This window comes from Protobothrops mucrosquamatus, unplaced genomic scaffold (genome assembly GCF_001527695.2).
Source record: "Protobothrops mucrosquamatus isolate PMUCROS unplaced genomic scaffold, P.Mucros_1.0 scaffold2066, whole genome shotgun sequence".
Taxonomy (NCBI): Eukaryota; Metazoa; Chordata; class Lepidosauria; order Squamata; family Viperidae; genus Protobothrops; species Protobothrops mucrosquamatus.
The window spans coordinates 147,864-163,788 of NW_015388171.1; the positions used below are offsets into that span (position 1 = coordinate 147,864).

Sequence of the window (15,925 nt, forward strand, 5' to 3'; positions counted from 1 at the left end):
GACAAGAAGCAACGGATGGAAACTAACCAAGGAGAGAAGCCATCTAGAACTAAGGAGAAACTTCCTGACAGTGAGAACAATTAACCAGGGGAACAACCTGCCTCCAGAAGCGGTGAATGCTCCAACACTGGAAGTTTTTAAGAAGAGACTGGACAGCCATTTGTCCGAAATGGTATAGGGTTTCCTGCCTGAGCAGGGGGTTGGACTAGATGATCTTCAAGGTCCCTTCCAACTTTACTATTATTATTGTCAAAGCCAGCTCGGTCTAACAGGAAGGGGAAGCGCCGCCTCGACCGTCCACCCAGCCTCCCAAGTTTCCATGGGAGTAAACGGGCAAGTCCCGCTTGAGTGCCCGTCTTTGAGCGCTTGTTTGCGCTTCCCACCGAGAAGAGAAAGAAGAAGGCAGGCTCCCTCGCCGTCCCTTTTTCGATCCGGGCATGAAGCTACCTGCCCGGGGCAGCTCCGAACCACAACGCAAGATTGGGCATGGACGCCTCGGAGCCCGCCGGCGGGCCGCTTCTTCTCCTCCCGCCGTCGCCCGGATTCCCGGCCTCCTCTCCCGCCTCTTCCCTCTCGCAGGACCAGGCTAAAGCGGCGTCGCCGGGCCGGCGCCGGTTCCGACGAGTGGCCACCGCCGTCGCGCATCTCTGCGGCCTGATTTTGCGCGGGAAAAGGTAACGTTGAAGGCGCAGCGGATGAACTCGGGGGGGGGGGCGCTGGAAAACTGGAGGGGAGCCCCCCGGGAGCTGGAGAGAGTGCTACGGCTTCTTTAATGCAGGGGTTAGAGTTAGAATTAGAATTAGAATTAGAATTAGAATTAGAATTAGAATTAGAATTAGAATGGACTGGACTGGACTGGAATGGAATAGGATTGGATTGGATTGGAATAGAATAGAATAGAATAGAATAGAATAGAATAGAAATGGAATGGAATGGAATGGAATAGAATAATGGATAGAATGGAATGGAATAGAATAGGATTGGAATAGAATAGAATAGAATAGAAATAGAATAGAATAGAATAGAATAGAAATGGAATAGAATAGAATAGAATAGAATAGAATAGAAATGGAATAGAATAGAATAGAATAGAATAGAATAGAATAGAAATGGAATGGAATGGAATGGAATGGAATAGAATAGAATAATGGATAGAATGGAATGGAATGGAATGGAATGGAATGGAATAGAATAGAATAGGATTGGAATAGAATAGAATAGAAATAGAATAGAATAGAATAGAATAGAAATGGAATAGAATAGAATAGAATAGAATAGAATAGAAATGGAATAGAATAGAATAGAATAGAATAGAATAGAATAGAATAGAATAGAAATGGAATGGAATAGAATAGAATAATGGATAGAATGGAATGGAATGGAATAGAATAGAATAGAATAGAAATGGAATGGAATGGAATAGAATAATGGATAGAATGGAATGGAATAGAATAGAATAGAATAGGATTGGAATAGAATAGAATAGAATAGAATAGAAATGGAATAGAATAGAATAGAATAGAAATGGAATAGAATAGAATAGAATAGAATAGAATAGAAATGGAATAGAATAGAATAGAATAGAATAGAATAGAATAGAATAGAATAGAATAGAAATGGAATAGAATAGAATAGAATAGAATAGAATAGAATAGAAATGGAATAGAATAGAATAGAATAGAAATGGAATGGAATGGAATAGAATAGAATAGAATAGAATAGAATAGAATAATGGATAGAATGGAATGGAATGGAATAGAATAGAATAGAATAGGATTGGAATAGAATAGAATAGAATAGAATAGAAATGGAATAGAATAGAATAGAATAGAATAGAATAGAAATGGAATGGAATGGAATGGAATAGAGAATGGACTGGAATGGACTGGAACGGAACGGAACAGAACAGAACAGAACAGAATAGTTGAAAGGTACCTTCTAGGAACTAGGTCATCTAGTCCAATCCCCTGCCCAAGCAGGAGACCCTACACCAGGGGTAGGCAACCTTGGTTCTTTTATTACTCGTGGACTTCAATTCCCAGAATTCCTGAGCCAGCTATGCTGGCTCAGGAATTCTGGGAATTGAAGTCCACGAGTCATGAAAGAGCCAAGGTTGCCTACCCCTGCCCTACACCATTTCTGACAGATGGCAGTCCAGTCTCTTCTTGAAAGCCTCCAGTGATGAGGCTCCCACAACTCCTGAAGACAAGCTGGTCCATTGGTTGATTGTTCTTACTGTCAAGAAAATGTCTCCTTATTTCTAGGTTGAATCTCTGGCTTCCAGGTGCTTTGGAAAACAGGTTGTCCCCTCTCCTCTCTGTGACACTGGAACGCTGCTATCATGTCTACCCTGGCCCTTCTCTTCACTAGGCTAGCCATGCCCAGTTCCTGTAACTCTTCTTCATATGGTTACAGGAACAGGGCATGGTAGTCTAGTGAAGTTCCTAACCCCTGGTCCGGGCCGCTGCATGCCAGAAACTGGGCTGCGCAAACAAGCGAAGTCCCATCTGCAGGATGCAGGCAGCTTGCAAAATCACATCTTCACCGGTCCATGGAAAAAAACCTCTCTCCACAGAACCGGTCTCTTGTAAAGGGTTGGGTGCCAACCTGGAGCTAAAGGATGGTTTGTTCCCATGGATGCCTCTTGTAGGAGGAGAGGTGTAGTGATCACTGGTGGGAAAAGGTCAGAAAGAGTCTGGCCGCCCCATTTGCCACTAAACCAGACAGGAGTGGAGTTGAGAGAGAAGGACTGGCCCACCCAGCTGGCTTTGTGCCTAAGGGGGACTAGAAATTACAGGTGGTCCTCGATTTACAACAATTCATTTAGTGACTGTTCAAAGTTACAACGGCACTGAAAAAAAGCGACCTAGGACCTTTGCAAGTTTTGCACCATCCTCACGATCATGTGATCAAAATCCAGATGCTCAGCAACTGGTCCATATTTATGACCGTCGCTGTGTCCCGAGGTCACGTGATCCCCTCTTGCGACCTTCTGACAAGCAAAGTCAATGGGGAAGCCAGATTCATTTAACAACCAGGTTACCTACTTATCAACTGCAGTGATTCACTTAACAACTGAGGCAAGAAAGGTCGTGAAATGGGGCCAAATTCACTTAACAAATGTCTCACTTAACGACATAAATTTTGGGCTCAGTTGTGGCCGTAAGTCGAAGACTACCTGTACAGCCTCTTGCTTTCTAGCTTTGACCCTTAACCATTTCTTGCTCCACCGTTACACCAAACTGGCCCTGCAGGTACCTGTGTATGTATGACACTATACACTGCATGTCCAAGTGGGGAAGGAAATGCACCCTGCACAGAACTTAGCAGCAGACCATAAGCCATGGAGTTCAGGGCACCACTGCTTTTCTTTAACCATAGACCAGGGGTAGGTAACCTTGGCACTTTTATGACTCGTGGACTTCAACTCCCAGAATTCCTGAGCCAGCCATGCTGAGGGGAAAGGGAGAGGTTTCCAAGCTGAGCCATGCTGGCTCAGGAATTCTGGGAGTTGAAGTCCACGAGTCATAAAAGAGCCAAGGTTGCCTACCCCTGGTCTAGGCCTAGGTCGCTTTATGACTCGTGGACTTCAACTCCCAGAATTCCTGAGCCAGCATGGCTCAGCTTGGAAACCTTTCCCTTTCCCCTCAGCATGGCTGGCTCAGGAATTCTGGGAGTTGAAGTCCACGCGTCATAAAAGAGCCAAGGTTGCTTACCCCTGCCATAGACACCTGGACTAAAAGCTTCATTTTAATACAGGTAGTCCTTGACTTACAACATTTCATTCAGTGACTGTTCAAAGTTACAACGGCACTGAAAAAAATAACATGACTGTTTCCACACTTAAAACGGTTGCAGCATCGTCATGGTCATGTGCTCAGAATTCGGACACTTGGCAACTGGCTCCTATTTATGACGGCCGCAGTGTCTCTGGATCACCTTTTGTGACCTGACAAGCAAAGTCAATGGGAAAACCAGATACACTTAACAACCGTGTTACTAACCACTGCAGTGACTCACTTAACAACTTTGGTCAGGAAGGTCACAAAACGGGGCCAAAAAACTCACTTAACAACTGTCTCACTTAGCAAGAAAAATTTGAGGCTCAATTATGGTCAAGGACTATCTGTAATGGGTTCAAGGGTAATTGAATATATATATATATTAAGGAACAAGGCAACGCTGAGTCACTTTCATATTGTTGGCAAGAAAAATGCATGGATGTGTCCACAAAGTTACCAGAACTTAGAGGAAACCTATTTTTTAAAGTATACATAGATTGTGTTCATCTAGTATTCTTGAATGATTCTGGAAGATTGGATTATTAAAATACGTTCTGATATGCTTTTGCAACGATGATGTATTTTTTAAAAAAAATAACAAATATTTTATATGTTCTGAAGTTCACTGTCTAAAGATCCCTTTCTTCTTCTACAGATATATTGACCAAAGTCCACTTGTGCAATGGGCCACATTTCAGCTACAGATGAATATCAGAGGTGATCTTTTGTTCAGTATCAGGGATTATTCTAAAGAAAAAGTTGTGAGTATTTTTAATGATTTCTACATTTATTATTTATTAATTTCTGGTCCAACAAAGATTAAAATCCATTCAACAATTTTAAATAATCGCATATAATTTACATAAAAGCAGGGTGGATAATAATCAATGATTTTTTAAAAAAAATCAGATGTTTTAAATTTAAATTGGATTTTTTTTTATTTTTATCAAATTTATTTTAATAAAATGCTTTTGGAGTAAATATAGTTTTCTATTTAAGATACATTAATAATTTAGTTTATTCAGCATGAAATGGAGCTTAATTATGTAGCATGAGGCTGTATATCAGGGGTGTCAAACTCGCAATGTCACGTGATGTGTCGTGACGTATCGCGACTTTTTTGCCATTGCCGGCGGTGGGCTGGGTACGGTTTCGCCATGACACATTCAGCCCGCAAGCCGGCAGTTTGACACCCATGCTGTATATTCTGCAATATTTACATTTTGGGTAAACTCATTCAATGAATTCAAGCTCTGCAAGCTGAGATAGCATGCACTTCACAATAATATTAAAGATTCTAACTACCAGCAAGAATGAATCCTTACATTTAAAGAGCACCTGTCATTTAGCGCCTGTTAACGGGCATCCACTCACCTGCTGCCCATCACGTCCCTCACCTTGTTGTGTCACTGCCGCATCACCAGCCATCCCATTAAACTGATGGGACTGTTGGTGAGTCAACAGCGGGTCAGAGGAGCCGCTGCTGTGGGACAAGAGATGACAGTTGCTCTTTAAAAATTATGATTTAAATCGAGTTGATTTAAATCAAGCCTTTTTACTAGTGATTTAAATCGTAATTTAATTTGACTTGATTTAAATCAAATCCACCCTGCATAAAAGCAAAGACGATCAAAGTTGTGAGGGAAAGCAGCAATTGATTCTAGTGGGCCGAAGCTACAGACAAAAATTTAGCTACCACCCTGGAACGTTTAAAAATTGATCCCTTAAAAGGAAAGCAATGATTTTCTCATTATGATGGAAATTCAACTTTGTAATAATTGAGTTTATAAGTTTTACTTATCATTTTCTATAAAATAGACATTTTAATAGACTGTGGGATATGGATTCAATCTCCTTATCTGAAGATATATAAATATGATTTTTCTAGAAAGGTTGAAATATATTCCAATTGTCACCTTAATGCATAGTGCATCAGTTTGGACAAGAGAACAAAAGCCTCTTATGTGGAACATTCATACTTTTATATATTTTTTATTTTTTTTACCCATCATTATTTTTTATAAATACCTCAAGGTGATGAACATACCTAATATTCCTAATATTCCTCTGGCCCATTTTTCAGCTGTACTAGCCTGTGGATGTCTGCTGTGTGTTGTTGCCCAGCTGTTATTTTATGTTATGTATAGTTTCAACTTACTGTTTTTATTTTATTTATAATTGTTAGGACCCTAGTCATGCTCTTAAACCAGGGGTAGGCAACCTTGGCTCTTTTATGACTCGTGGACTTCAACTCAGGAATTCTGAGAGTTGAAGTCCACGAGTCATAAAAGAGCCAAGGTTGCCTACCCCTGTCTTAAACCTTCAAACGACTCTGGCTACAGCCATCTTTCTTCGTTTTTAGGTTTCCACAGCAATGGGAGCGGGGAGATGCATTCTTCTAGTTTAGTCATAACAATAACTGTCTTGTGGGAACCAAGGTCAAGTCGCCTAAGTGTTTGGCGGGCTGGAGCTACCGTTAGAGAGCCCGCCAAAGGTGTTTATTGGGGATTGTGATTTATGACACATTTAGGGATGGGGAGTTTAAGTTTTATTTTGTAATCTTTTGGGGTGGGGAACTTTCAGTCTTTCACCTTTGTTCGTGCTGATATTATATAGCCATTAAAATTGTTCTTTGAGGAAAGCAATTGCCTCAGAGTTATTATTTCTACTGGTCTCGTCTATCGGAGCCATGACACATGGTTGAGATGGGCAGATGCACATTTAATAAATAAATAAACATTTGAAACATGTTTCTGGAAAAGTTACACAAATCATGTTAAAAAGGATTATATTAATCACAATTAAGAGATGAGATAAAACAGTATTAATATTTTTTTAATATTTTAAAAATAATATCCTGATATGTCTGAGGAAGATGGGTGGTTGTGAAATATAAATAATAAATAAATAAGTGTTGCTTTTCCTGAATAATTAAATGTATATCTCATTCTTCAATCTAATAGATCAACATTTCTTGATTATTTTGATTCTAATCCAGAAGTTGATAAGTACATTAGAGGGAAACATTAAGCACACCCTATCTTTCTTTGGCAACATGGTGGTCAGAGTGAAGCTTGAAATTGGATGTGCTTCTAATAAACTAATTGTGGCCTATTTCCAGATAGTGGAGAGCACTTTCCTGTAAAAGAGATTCTAAGTATAGCTCCCCATAAAGTAACAATACACAGTTCCAAGACATTTTCTGACTCTTGGGAATGGCTCTTGAAAGAGGCAGAAATGGAAAAGGTGGAAATAGAAAAAATATATGTTATTAAATGAAATTCAGCATGTTCAATTTATATGAATTTGTTCAGAATAATGCTGACATTATCAAAATTATAATGTCAACAAAAGCAATACACCTATATTTTTCATTTTATACGTAGGAAAAAATAGTTGTGTAGCACTTGTAAACCTGCTGATATACAACGGCACAACACTGCCTAAAGTGCCTTTGTGAGGGAAATGGGCCATTCAGATATGTGATAGATAGATAGATGTATTGGCCATTGTGATCTTTTTGATTCTTTGCTAACACCCCAATATCATACACTAATTAAAATATGTATACATATAAACACTGCCATAAAAAAATACAAAAATAAGGTTTGAGAAACCCATTTAAAGGATATAAACTACATAGAATAAGTATTCATAATAGCAATAAACATATATGCTTATAGTCATGGCAAACTAGATTTTCTATGACAATCAATGCCCTCGGTAGTCTTGTTATTAGGGATTCTTATCTATTAAAACAGATGCAAAACCATTTTGTTGTTGTTTTATTTTAACAAGGTTTTCATCTACTTTGAAAATCAGTTCCACTGGACTACAGAGTCAAATTTTACTCTATGGCTATTTAAATGATATATGTTTTACTTTGAAAATAAAAATAAACCTGTTGAAATTATTTTAAATTTTAAAATATTTAAAATATTTTTAAATTTAAATATTTTAAATATAATATGTCCGTATATATGTGTGTTTGTGTAAGTGTGTGTGGGTATGTATACACACACACAATATGTGTGTTTGTGTGTGTGTGTGTGTAGGTCTTCCAGTACTTGAAGGGCTGTCACAAGGAAGAGAGTGTTGATTTATTTTCCATAGCACTGAAGGCAGAGCAAGAAGCAATGGGTGGAAACTTGTCAGAGGGAAATTCAATAAGATGGAATTTCCTGAGAGTAAGAATAATTAATCAATGGAACAGCTTACCTCCTGGAATTGTAGATGCTCCATCACTGGAGGTTTTCAAGAAAATATTGGACAGCCATTTGTTTGGGATTCAGTAAGGTCTCCTGGCTTGGGCAGGGGGTTAGACTAGATTCTAAAAGATCTCCAAAGATCCTTCCAGCCATGTGATTCAATGACCCTACAGCATATTACGCTATTATTTATTTCTTGAATATCGTCAAATCAAGATAAACACAGACATGAAACTAGCTGTGACTGCAGTGCATACCTGTGTATCGTTCATACTCCCATGTCACTAGGGAAACTGTTTAATTACTGTAAATATCCTGGATAATGTTTACATTTTCTTTATGTAGCAAAATAAAGATTTTGAAAGACTTATTCATCTCTTACGTATATGTCCAAATGAAAGAACACCAAAAGACATTCTGCAGGTAAGAGATTAAAAAATAAGTATGAATAATTATTTGATTGATAATTTTGAACACAATAATATGGATAAAATGTGTAGACAATTCTTGATTATAAAAGTATTCAGCCATTTCACTTATTTTTAACATCTCTTCTATGCATTCTGTCACCCTTTTTCCCAAGTCTCCCAAAAGGTAGTAGCTATTATTGTATGTAAATGTTGAATCATATTACTCATTTATTAAATGAAACACCATGTACTTCCAATGATATCTATGCTAATATTTTTTTATATTTTAGTTGTGGCAAATTTATCCTTCCCTCTAAGAGGAAAGGAGATTTATGTGACTGGAGGGGTTTTTTTATAGCCAAGAAATATTTCTTAACAATAAGCTGCATATAAAGACTTAGACCATTGTAATGATAATTCTGAACTGACTTCTCTAACAATGAGAGTCTGTTGTTACAAATTTTTACAAATAATAGTACAGTATTATGTAAGGCATGTGAGAGATTTTTAGGTCTTTTACCTCTGTTTCTATGCAGAGATCCAACAAATATATATGCTGTGTCGGCTGCAACTTGCAGAGCACATACTGTATGACAGGGGTCTTCAAACTTGGCACTTTTATGACTTGTGGACTTCAACTCCCAGAATTCCTCAGCCAGCGTGCCTGGCTGAGGAATTCTGGGAGTTGAAGTTCACAAGTCATAAAAGGGCCAAGTTTGAAGACTTCTGCTGTATGACAAGGGAAATGCTTATAGTTTTCCATTTGACAGAGAAATGGGAGGGAATATTTGACTTTAGAAAACCCTGTCTCTGATTTTGGAAGGAGGTGTAATTAGGAAATCCTGTGGTATTTGGGATACTATCCAACAAAACCTAGCTTTTGTAGTTTTAATATGCTATGTAATTACTTTCATGTACTACTATATAAAGACACATTTTGTTAACTCTCTGTATAATAGACAGGCTTTTAGATCTCATAGATTTTTTATTTAAGTGTTTCAATATAAAAGCTTTTCTGTAAAGCTGATAAATATTGACAAGCGTTTTATCTTTTAACATTACATTATGAAATGTAACCTTACATATTGGGGCATTAACCAACAAGCTATGGCCTGTTTATATCAAAACCTATTGCCAGAGATTTGTTTGACTCAATAAATATATGACTTATAAATCATTATTTCTTGAAACATTGACAATATTAGCAAAGTAAAACTATCCATCAGCTAATACTTGGCCTTGCTAATGTAATTATTTGGATTTTTCCATTGGTAATTTGTCACATAAATCATTTTAAAGAAAACATGATTCTCTGATTGGGAGTGCCTTTACAATAAAAACCGTAACTGTTAAATTAGAAGTTCCTAGGAAAGCTTCTGATCTATAGTTGTCTTTTTTCATATCTCTTCTCATTACTCACGTATTTCATGAGATTCTGTGCGTTTTATGGACGCAAGAAAAATGTTTTGTTGATTTTTAATAAGAGATCAGCTTTAATTTGTTAAAAATATTGCTTTCGTTGCATTGTGATAAACTTTCCCTAACTTGCTGCATCATAGATGTGTCATAATTGCAAAAACTGTAATTCTCTGCTTCAGTCAAATTAAAATTAGAATTAGAATAGACACATAAAGAATTCTGGGAGTTCCAGTCAAAACAAATCTGTATTGTACGTGATTGTGGAGATTATATCTGATTTCTGATAGTTTTGCTTTTTTGGAAACTTTAAATTATCCCAGTTCTCTTGTGTTTTTTTATTATTAATTACAATTTATGGGGCATGATGCTTATTTAAATTTTTAGAAAAAATATTTTTCAACCTCAGTACTGTATTTTAGAAATCATCTCTTTGCACAAGTGGTATTGCTATCTTAAAAACATAAATGAAAACCTTCAAGAAACAAATTATATAGCTTTTGTGATTATTTTACGCGCTTAAAAAGAAGTTCCCATTCCTTTTTTTCTAGCAGATTGCTAGATTTTTCTTTTTACAAGTTTTGAGGATTACCATGTAAACCAGGGACCAGCCATACAGAGTTTTAGCATACAAGATAGACCACAAAACGAAATAAAAATAAATGCTTTAATTGAAACTTGATTGAAATCTTGCATGATCTCAAGTGAGAATGACAAAATCTTATCCGATTTGTCAGCAGTACGATGTGTGTATGAAAAGGCCAAAATGTCACATATGTTGTTGTTCTGTAGAAAGAAAGTTCTTTACATCACTGACAGACTTTGTGAACGACAAGTTAGGAACAGTTGCCTCAGAAAGCTAGCCCAAGTTATACTGAGGCAATGCAGAGCCAGTTTTATGAACAAAACACAGTTGTGATGTGTCAGCTTGTTATCCTACCCGTATAACAATAATTCTATTAAGTATTGTTCCTTGAATTGAATGTGTCATTTGGGATATGTCACAGAGTGCTTGCTACTCCATTAAAACAGACTTCCTTTTAGACGGTCTGAGAAAAGAGATGACATTTTAAAAGGACATAAAATAGACATTGGTAAAGTAGTGAGGCTGGAAGTTCGTCCCTGACAAGGAAACAGAAAGCACTGATACTTTTCCTGATTTTGGATGAGATCTGAGAGTAAATACTAAGTTCACAGTTTCTGCCTAGAGCAGAAGTCTCCAACCTTTTGGGTACCAGAGACCGGTTCTGTGGAGAGAGGTTTTTCCACAGACCGGAGGGTACGTGGTTTTGTGTGCTGCCTGCATCTCACGGATCACGCTTTGCTTGTTTATGCGGCCCGGTTGCTGGCATGCTACAGCCCGGTATTGGTCCATGGACTGGGGGTTGGGGACCCCTGGCCTAGAGTCACTGAGAATTGGATGGCATACACGTTTAATTATGGTTCGTCACACAGTCAGATATTCAAACTGGATTTGGCATTTTTATCCACCTATCCAGTCCTTCCCAAGGACCTGGGAAGGTGTTGATGTTTTATGGAAGAGGTCCCCAATCCCTGGGCTGAGGCTCACTACCGGGCTGTGGCCTATTCGGAATTGGGCTGCATGAGTGGCGGCCTGGATCGTGTGCGTGCAACTCAATTTGCGCAAGAAGTGGTCTGGCGGATCCGTCACTTGTGTGCACGCTGGTTTGCCACTCACACAAGGGCTGCATGTGTGCGCACGCCAGCCTACCACTCGTGCAGCCCAGTTCTCCTCTTTCAACCCCAGCCAGGCTGCCAAGCCACATAGGTTATGGTGTTAGAAGTATCGTCACAGGATGTAAGCTGTTCCAAATAAAGTTGCAGTTGACTGATGGTGATTTTGTCAGTGCCAATGCTGTTCAAGTGATGCTCCAATTGTTTGGAGATTACACCCAAGGTGCCTATTACTATTGGGTCTACCTTTGGAGAGGGTTTTTTTGCCACAATTGTTCTATTTCTCTTTGCAGACCTTTGTGTTTTTGTTATCATCTCCAGTTCCTTCTCTTCCATTCTGCTGTCTCCGGGTTATCATTATCATTCTGTGATACTTAGAAATGTCACCATAGTAGGCTGTTTAATTTCTTTCAAAGCTAGGACAAAAGCTTTGCTCCCCTAGTATGTTTTGAAAATTGTTAATAGATTCTTACATCTGCGAATTTTAAAGCTTAGAGATCCTATCACTGGGTTTCTTAATTAGAAAATAAAAATTCTTTGCATTCAGTTGTAATAAAATACACACCTCTCCATTTGCCATGCACCAAGGAAGAAAAGATGTAGCCTAACAATCGGAATGACTTAGTCTCATACAGTGCTTTTTTTGTAAAAAAAAAAAAAAAGGTGCCGGAACTCATACACGTTATACAACCCGCCTTGCCTACCCTACAGGTTCCATCCAAAAAAGGTGCCGGAACTCCGTTCTGGGCGTTCTATGACAAAAAAAGCCCTGGTCTCATAAAGCTAAAATGAAGGAGGCCACAATATTTAGAACATTAAGATGTTGAAGATGTGCATAGTGATGCATCGATAGTGCCTTGCCTTCAGTACCTGTATTGCTTATAAAATATGTTTTCCTCCTGCCCTCCACAGATGCAATTGTGCTTGAAGACAAACCGAGCTTTTCGCAGCTTCCCCAGCAATGCACAACAGAAGCTCTGCCAAGCTTTCATCTACCAAAAGTAAGTAAGAAGCCTGGGTGATACAAATTGGACAGCAAATGAGATCCAGTCCATAAGCTCTCTTCAGAAAGCTAGGTCAGAAGGTGAATGTTTTTCAAGAAAGCTGAAATTTTTCCAATTAAATATTTATCATTCTTTAGAAATGACCTGCCCCATTAAAATAAAATATTGACAGATGGAAGCTACACAATATTACTTTGGTCTTCCATGATTCAACAGCCGCCTTCTAATGGAGAGCTTCTAGACCTTTGGTGACTAAGAGAAATACAACAGTATAGATGGCTGTTACTTTGAAAGATAATGTATAAAGCTCATTAAAGGTGTGTATTGTATTTTTCCTAGCTGGCACTTTACAGCTTGTCTATAAAGTTTTCTACAGATCTTCATTTAGTAGAGTGAACATTTTCAAGATGAGGACAAATATTAGAGTAGATTATTTAGCTACGATGCCTATTTTTGTTTGCAGCTTGCATAATTCACAGATGTATCTGTTGGCCCACTCATCTGATGCTTCAAAATACCCTTTAAAAATGAATGAATCCAAGCACTTTTAAAAAATTGGCCTTTATTATTTTTTAAATGGATTTTTTTTTTTAAAAAAATGGTTCAGAATTATTTTAGGAATGTGGCAGGACTGTGATTTTATACGTGTAAGGAAATATATTCTTTGCGAAGATGGATCCTCTTGATTAATGCTAGAAATGGACAATTGTTCAGATTAGAAGCAGAAAATGTAATTTGGAGGCAGTGTTGTCGTTTCCTTAAAGAAGCTGTGCTGAAATATATTAGAACAGATGGAAGTGACCTTGCTGAACTCAGATGTATGGCAATACATTAGCAATAAGCATTTAGGCTTATATACCGCTTCACAGAGCTTTACAGCCCTTTCTAAGCAGTTTACAGAGTCAGCCTCTTGCTCCCAACAATCTGAGTCCTCATTTTACCGACCTCGGAAGGATGGAAGGCTGAGTCAACCTTGAGCAGGTCAGGATCGAACTGCCAAACGGCTGGCAGTTGGCAGACAGCAGAATTAGCCTGCAATACTGCATTCTAACCACTGGGCCACTATGGCCCTTCATGGCAAAGCATAAAGTTCATGAATATTTTGTGTCAGATTATGCCATTTCTAAAATTGCAAAAAATATGATTTTCCACTTAATAAAGGAAAAACTTCTAAATATTAGTGTAATGATGCCTTAATTCAAATAAATTACCAGAGCAATTATGTTGCTAGGCTTCCCTTGCATTGTATCCAATCAAAAACAAGAAAAATCGTTGCAGAGGGATGCTAAAAAGAGATGCGTTTTAACATATCTGTGCATTCTTTAGGGCTTTTTATAAGTGTACTTAATGTCCTCTAAAAATCAAGGAGACTAAACAAAAAGGTTCTTTATGCAAATTAGTAAATCATCTGCAGAAAACCCTCCAGTTTGCATGGAAGAAGCAACATGAGATTATGCTTGTGATGAATAATGAATTTTGGAACAAGGCAAGAGCAATTCCATATTGTCTTTTCCTGACTATAAGTACAGATCTTTGCTCTCATTTTCTGCCTAAAAGCATAAAGATCTTTTAAAACCATTAAATCTAATTTAATGATATCAATCATCTATTGTTTCTCCAAAAGAGATAGAGCTGGCAACACTCTATTACAACAGACATGTCAAACACGAGGCCCGGGGGCCGGATGCGGCCTGCGAAGTGGTTTCATGTGGCCCGCGAAGCCATCCTGGAAACAGTGAGGGAACGGCCCCCGCTGCCTTGGCCCTGGCCCAGGCCGGCCGACCAGGAGCCAATATACAATTTTGTGGTGGCCATCTATGCTGAAACGCATTCAGTCTTAGCTCCACAAGGCCGTCTAGAAACAGCGAGGAACCAGCCCCTGCTGTGTTGGCCCCGCCCCCTGGGTGCATGCTGGGGAAGTATCACCCTTTGTGAGGAATGAAGAAATGCATCATGCCTTGGCGCTTGCCCTGGTTCCACCCCCTTCTGCCAGAGACCCCCAGATCTGTCCCACTCCTGCTCAGGCCCCCACAGGCACCCTTGATGCGAACAATGTAGAGCTGGCCATGCCCACCCAGTAGGCCACACCCACTCCATCCACGCCCATCCAGTAGGCCACACCCATCCTGGCCACACACACACGGCCCCCCGAGGGCAACCACAATGCCGATGCGGCCCTCAATGAAATTGAGTTTGACACCCCTGTATTACAACTGTGCACTAAGCTTAGAAAAAATTTACTTGGGCAGATAGCTACAGGTTGACTTGACATGAGTACTTGTAACAGCTACATTACAGGATGAGATTTTCTCATTGTTGATATTCATTATCGCAATATTGATATTGATATTCATGCTCATATTGCCAGGACAGCTTAGGTGTTTTCTGCCAGTGGAACTAATGAGTGGCCTGATCTTTGTGCTTTAACCAAAAATATCATGGAGCAAAATTATTCAAGCTTATATCTATCCACATCAACTTTTCCAAGTGGCTGACTTGAAAATGTCTGCTTCTAAACATATCACATATTGAAATTCATGAAGCTGTAGAATTAAGTAATTAGTTCTTCGGCGATAAGAAAGATATTTTTATTCTTCCCACTGCTTGTATCAGACATCAGGACATATTTGTAAAGGTAGGATACTAAATTATCACTGAGTAAACCCAATGAAACTAAATAGTATTTAAAAGCACGTTGTAGGATTGTTCTATGTTCTATGATCATAGAAAGAAGGTATAAAAGTACCGAATATTTTTGATGTGGATAGATAACTATATGACCTTGGATGATTTTGTTCCATGATATTTTTGGTCAAAGCACAAAACTCAGACCACTCATTAAGCCACAAGATTCACTGGTACAAAACACCTAAGCCAGTGATGGCGAACCTTTTAGAGACCGAGTGCCCAAACTGCAACCCAAAACCCACTTATGTATCGTCGGGTGCCGGGTGGGTGTGGTCCATTGGGCGGTTGTGGCCCATTGGGTGGGCGTGGCCCATTGGGTGGGCATGGCTGCGGTGGTAACGGCAGACTGGGTGGGACTAAAAAGTTCAATCAATCAATTCCAACTTTGAGAGATTTTTTTTTCCCGCGAGAAGTTGAAATTGATTGATTGATTGAATCTTTTTTTTTTTGCACATGGCGGCGGAGGCCTAAAGCAAAAAAGTTTTATAAAACCCAGCTGAAGATCTAGGACTGGGGCGGCGGTGCACATGCCCACAGAGAGGGCTCTGCGTGCCACCTGTCCTGGCAATATGAGCAGGAATATCAATATCTAAGACTATATATATATAAATAAAAATGTAAATGTTTGTTTGTTCAAAATCTTAAATCTCCGAAAGTTCTTCACCGATTGCTTTGAAATTTTGACATAACGTTGCATTCGAATACGCGCGTGTTTTTATATA

General features: G+C 38.8%; 1 protein-coding gene across 1 annotated transcript in view; it reads left to right on the forward strand.

Moving 5' to 3' along the window:
- Window positions 1–522: 522 nt before the first annotated feature.
- The window catches only part of LOC107294733 (cyclic nucleotide-binding domain-containing protein 2), a 47,806-nt gene continuing 32,403 nt past the window's right edge, over window positions 523–15,925 (forward strand). The window contains exons 1-4 of the mRNA XM_015823989.2: window positions 523–674; window positions 4,438–4,543; window positions 8,336–8,413; window positions 12,424–12,512. Of these exons, the coding sequence (XP_015679475.2) occupies window positions 4,487–4,543; window positions 8,336–8,413; window positions 12,424–12,512 (224 nt within the window). The 5' untranslated portion in view covers window positions 523–674; window positions 4,438–4,486. The remainder of the gene's footprint in view (window positions 675–4,437; window positions 4,544–8,335; window positions 8,414–12,423; window positions 12,513–15,925) is intronic.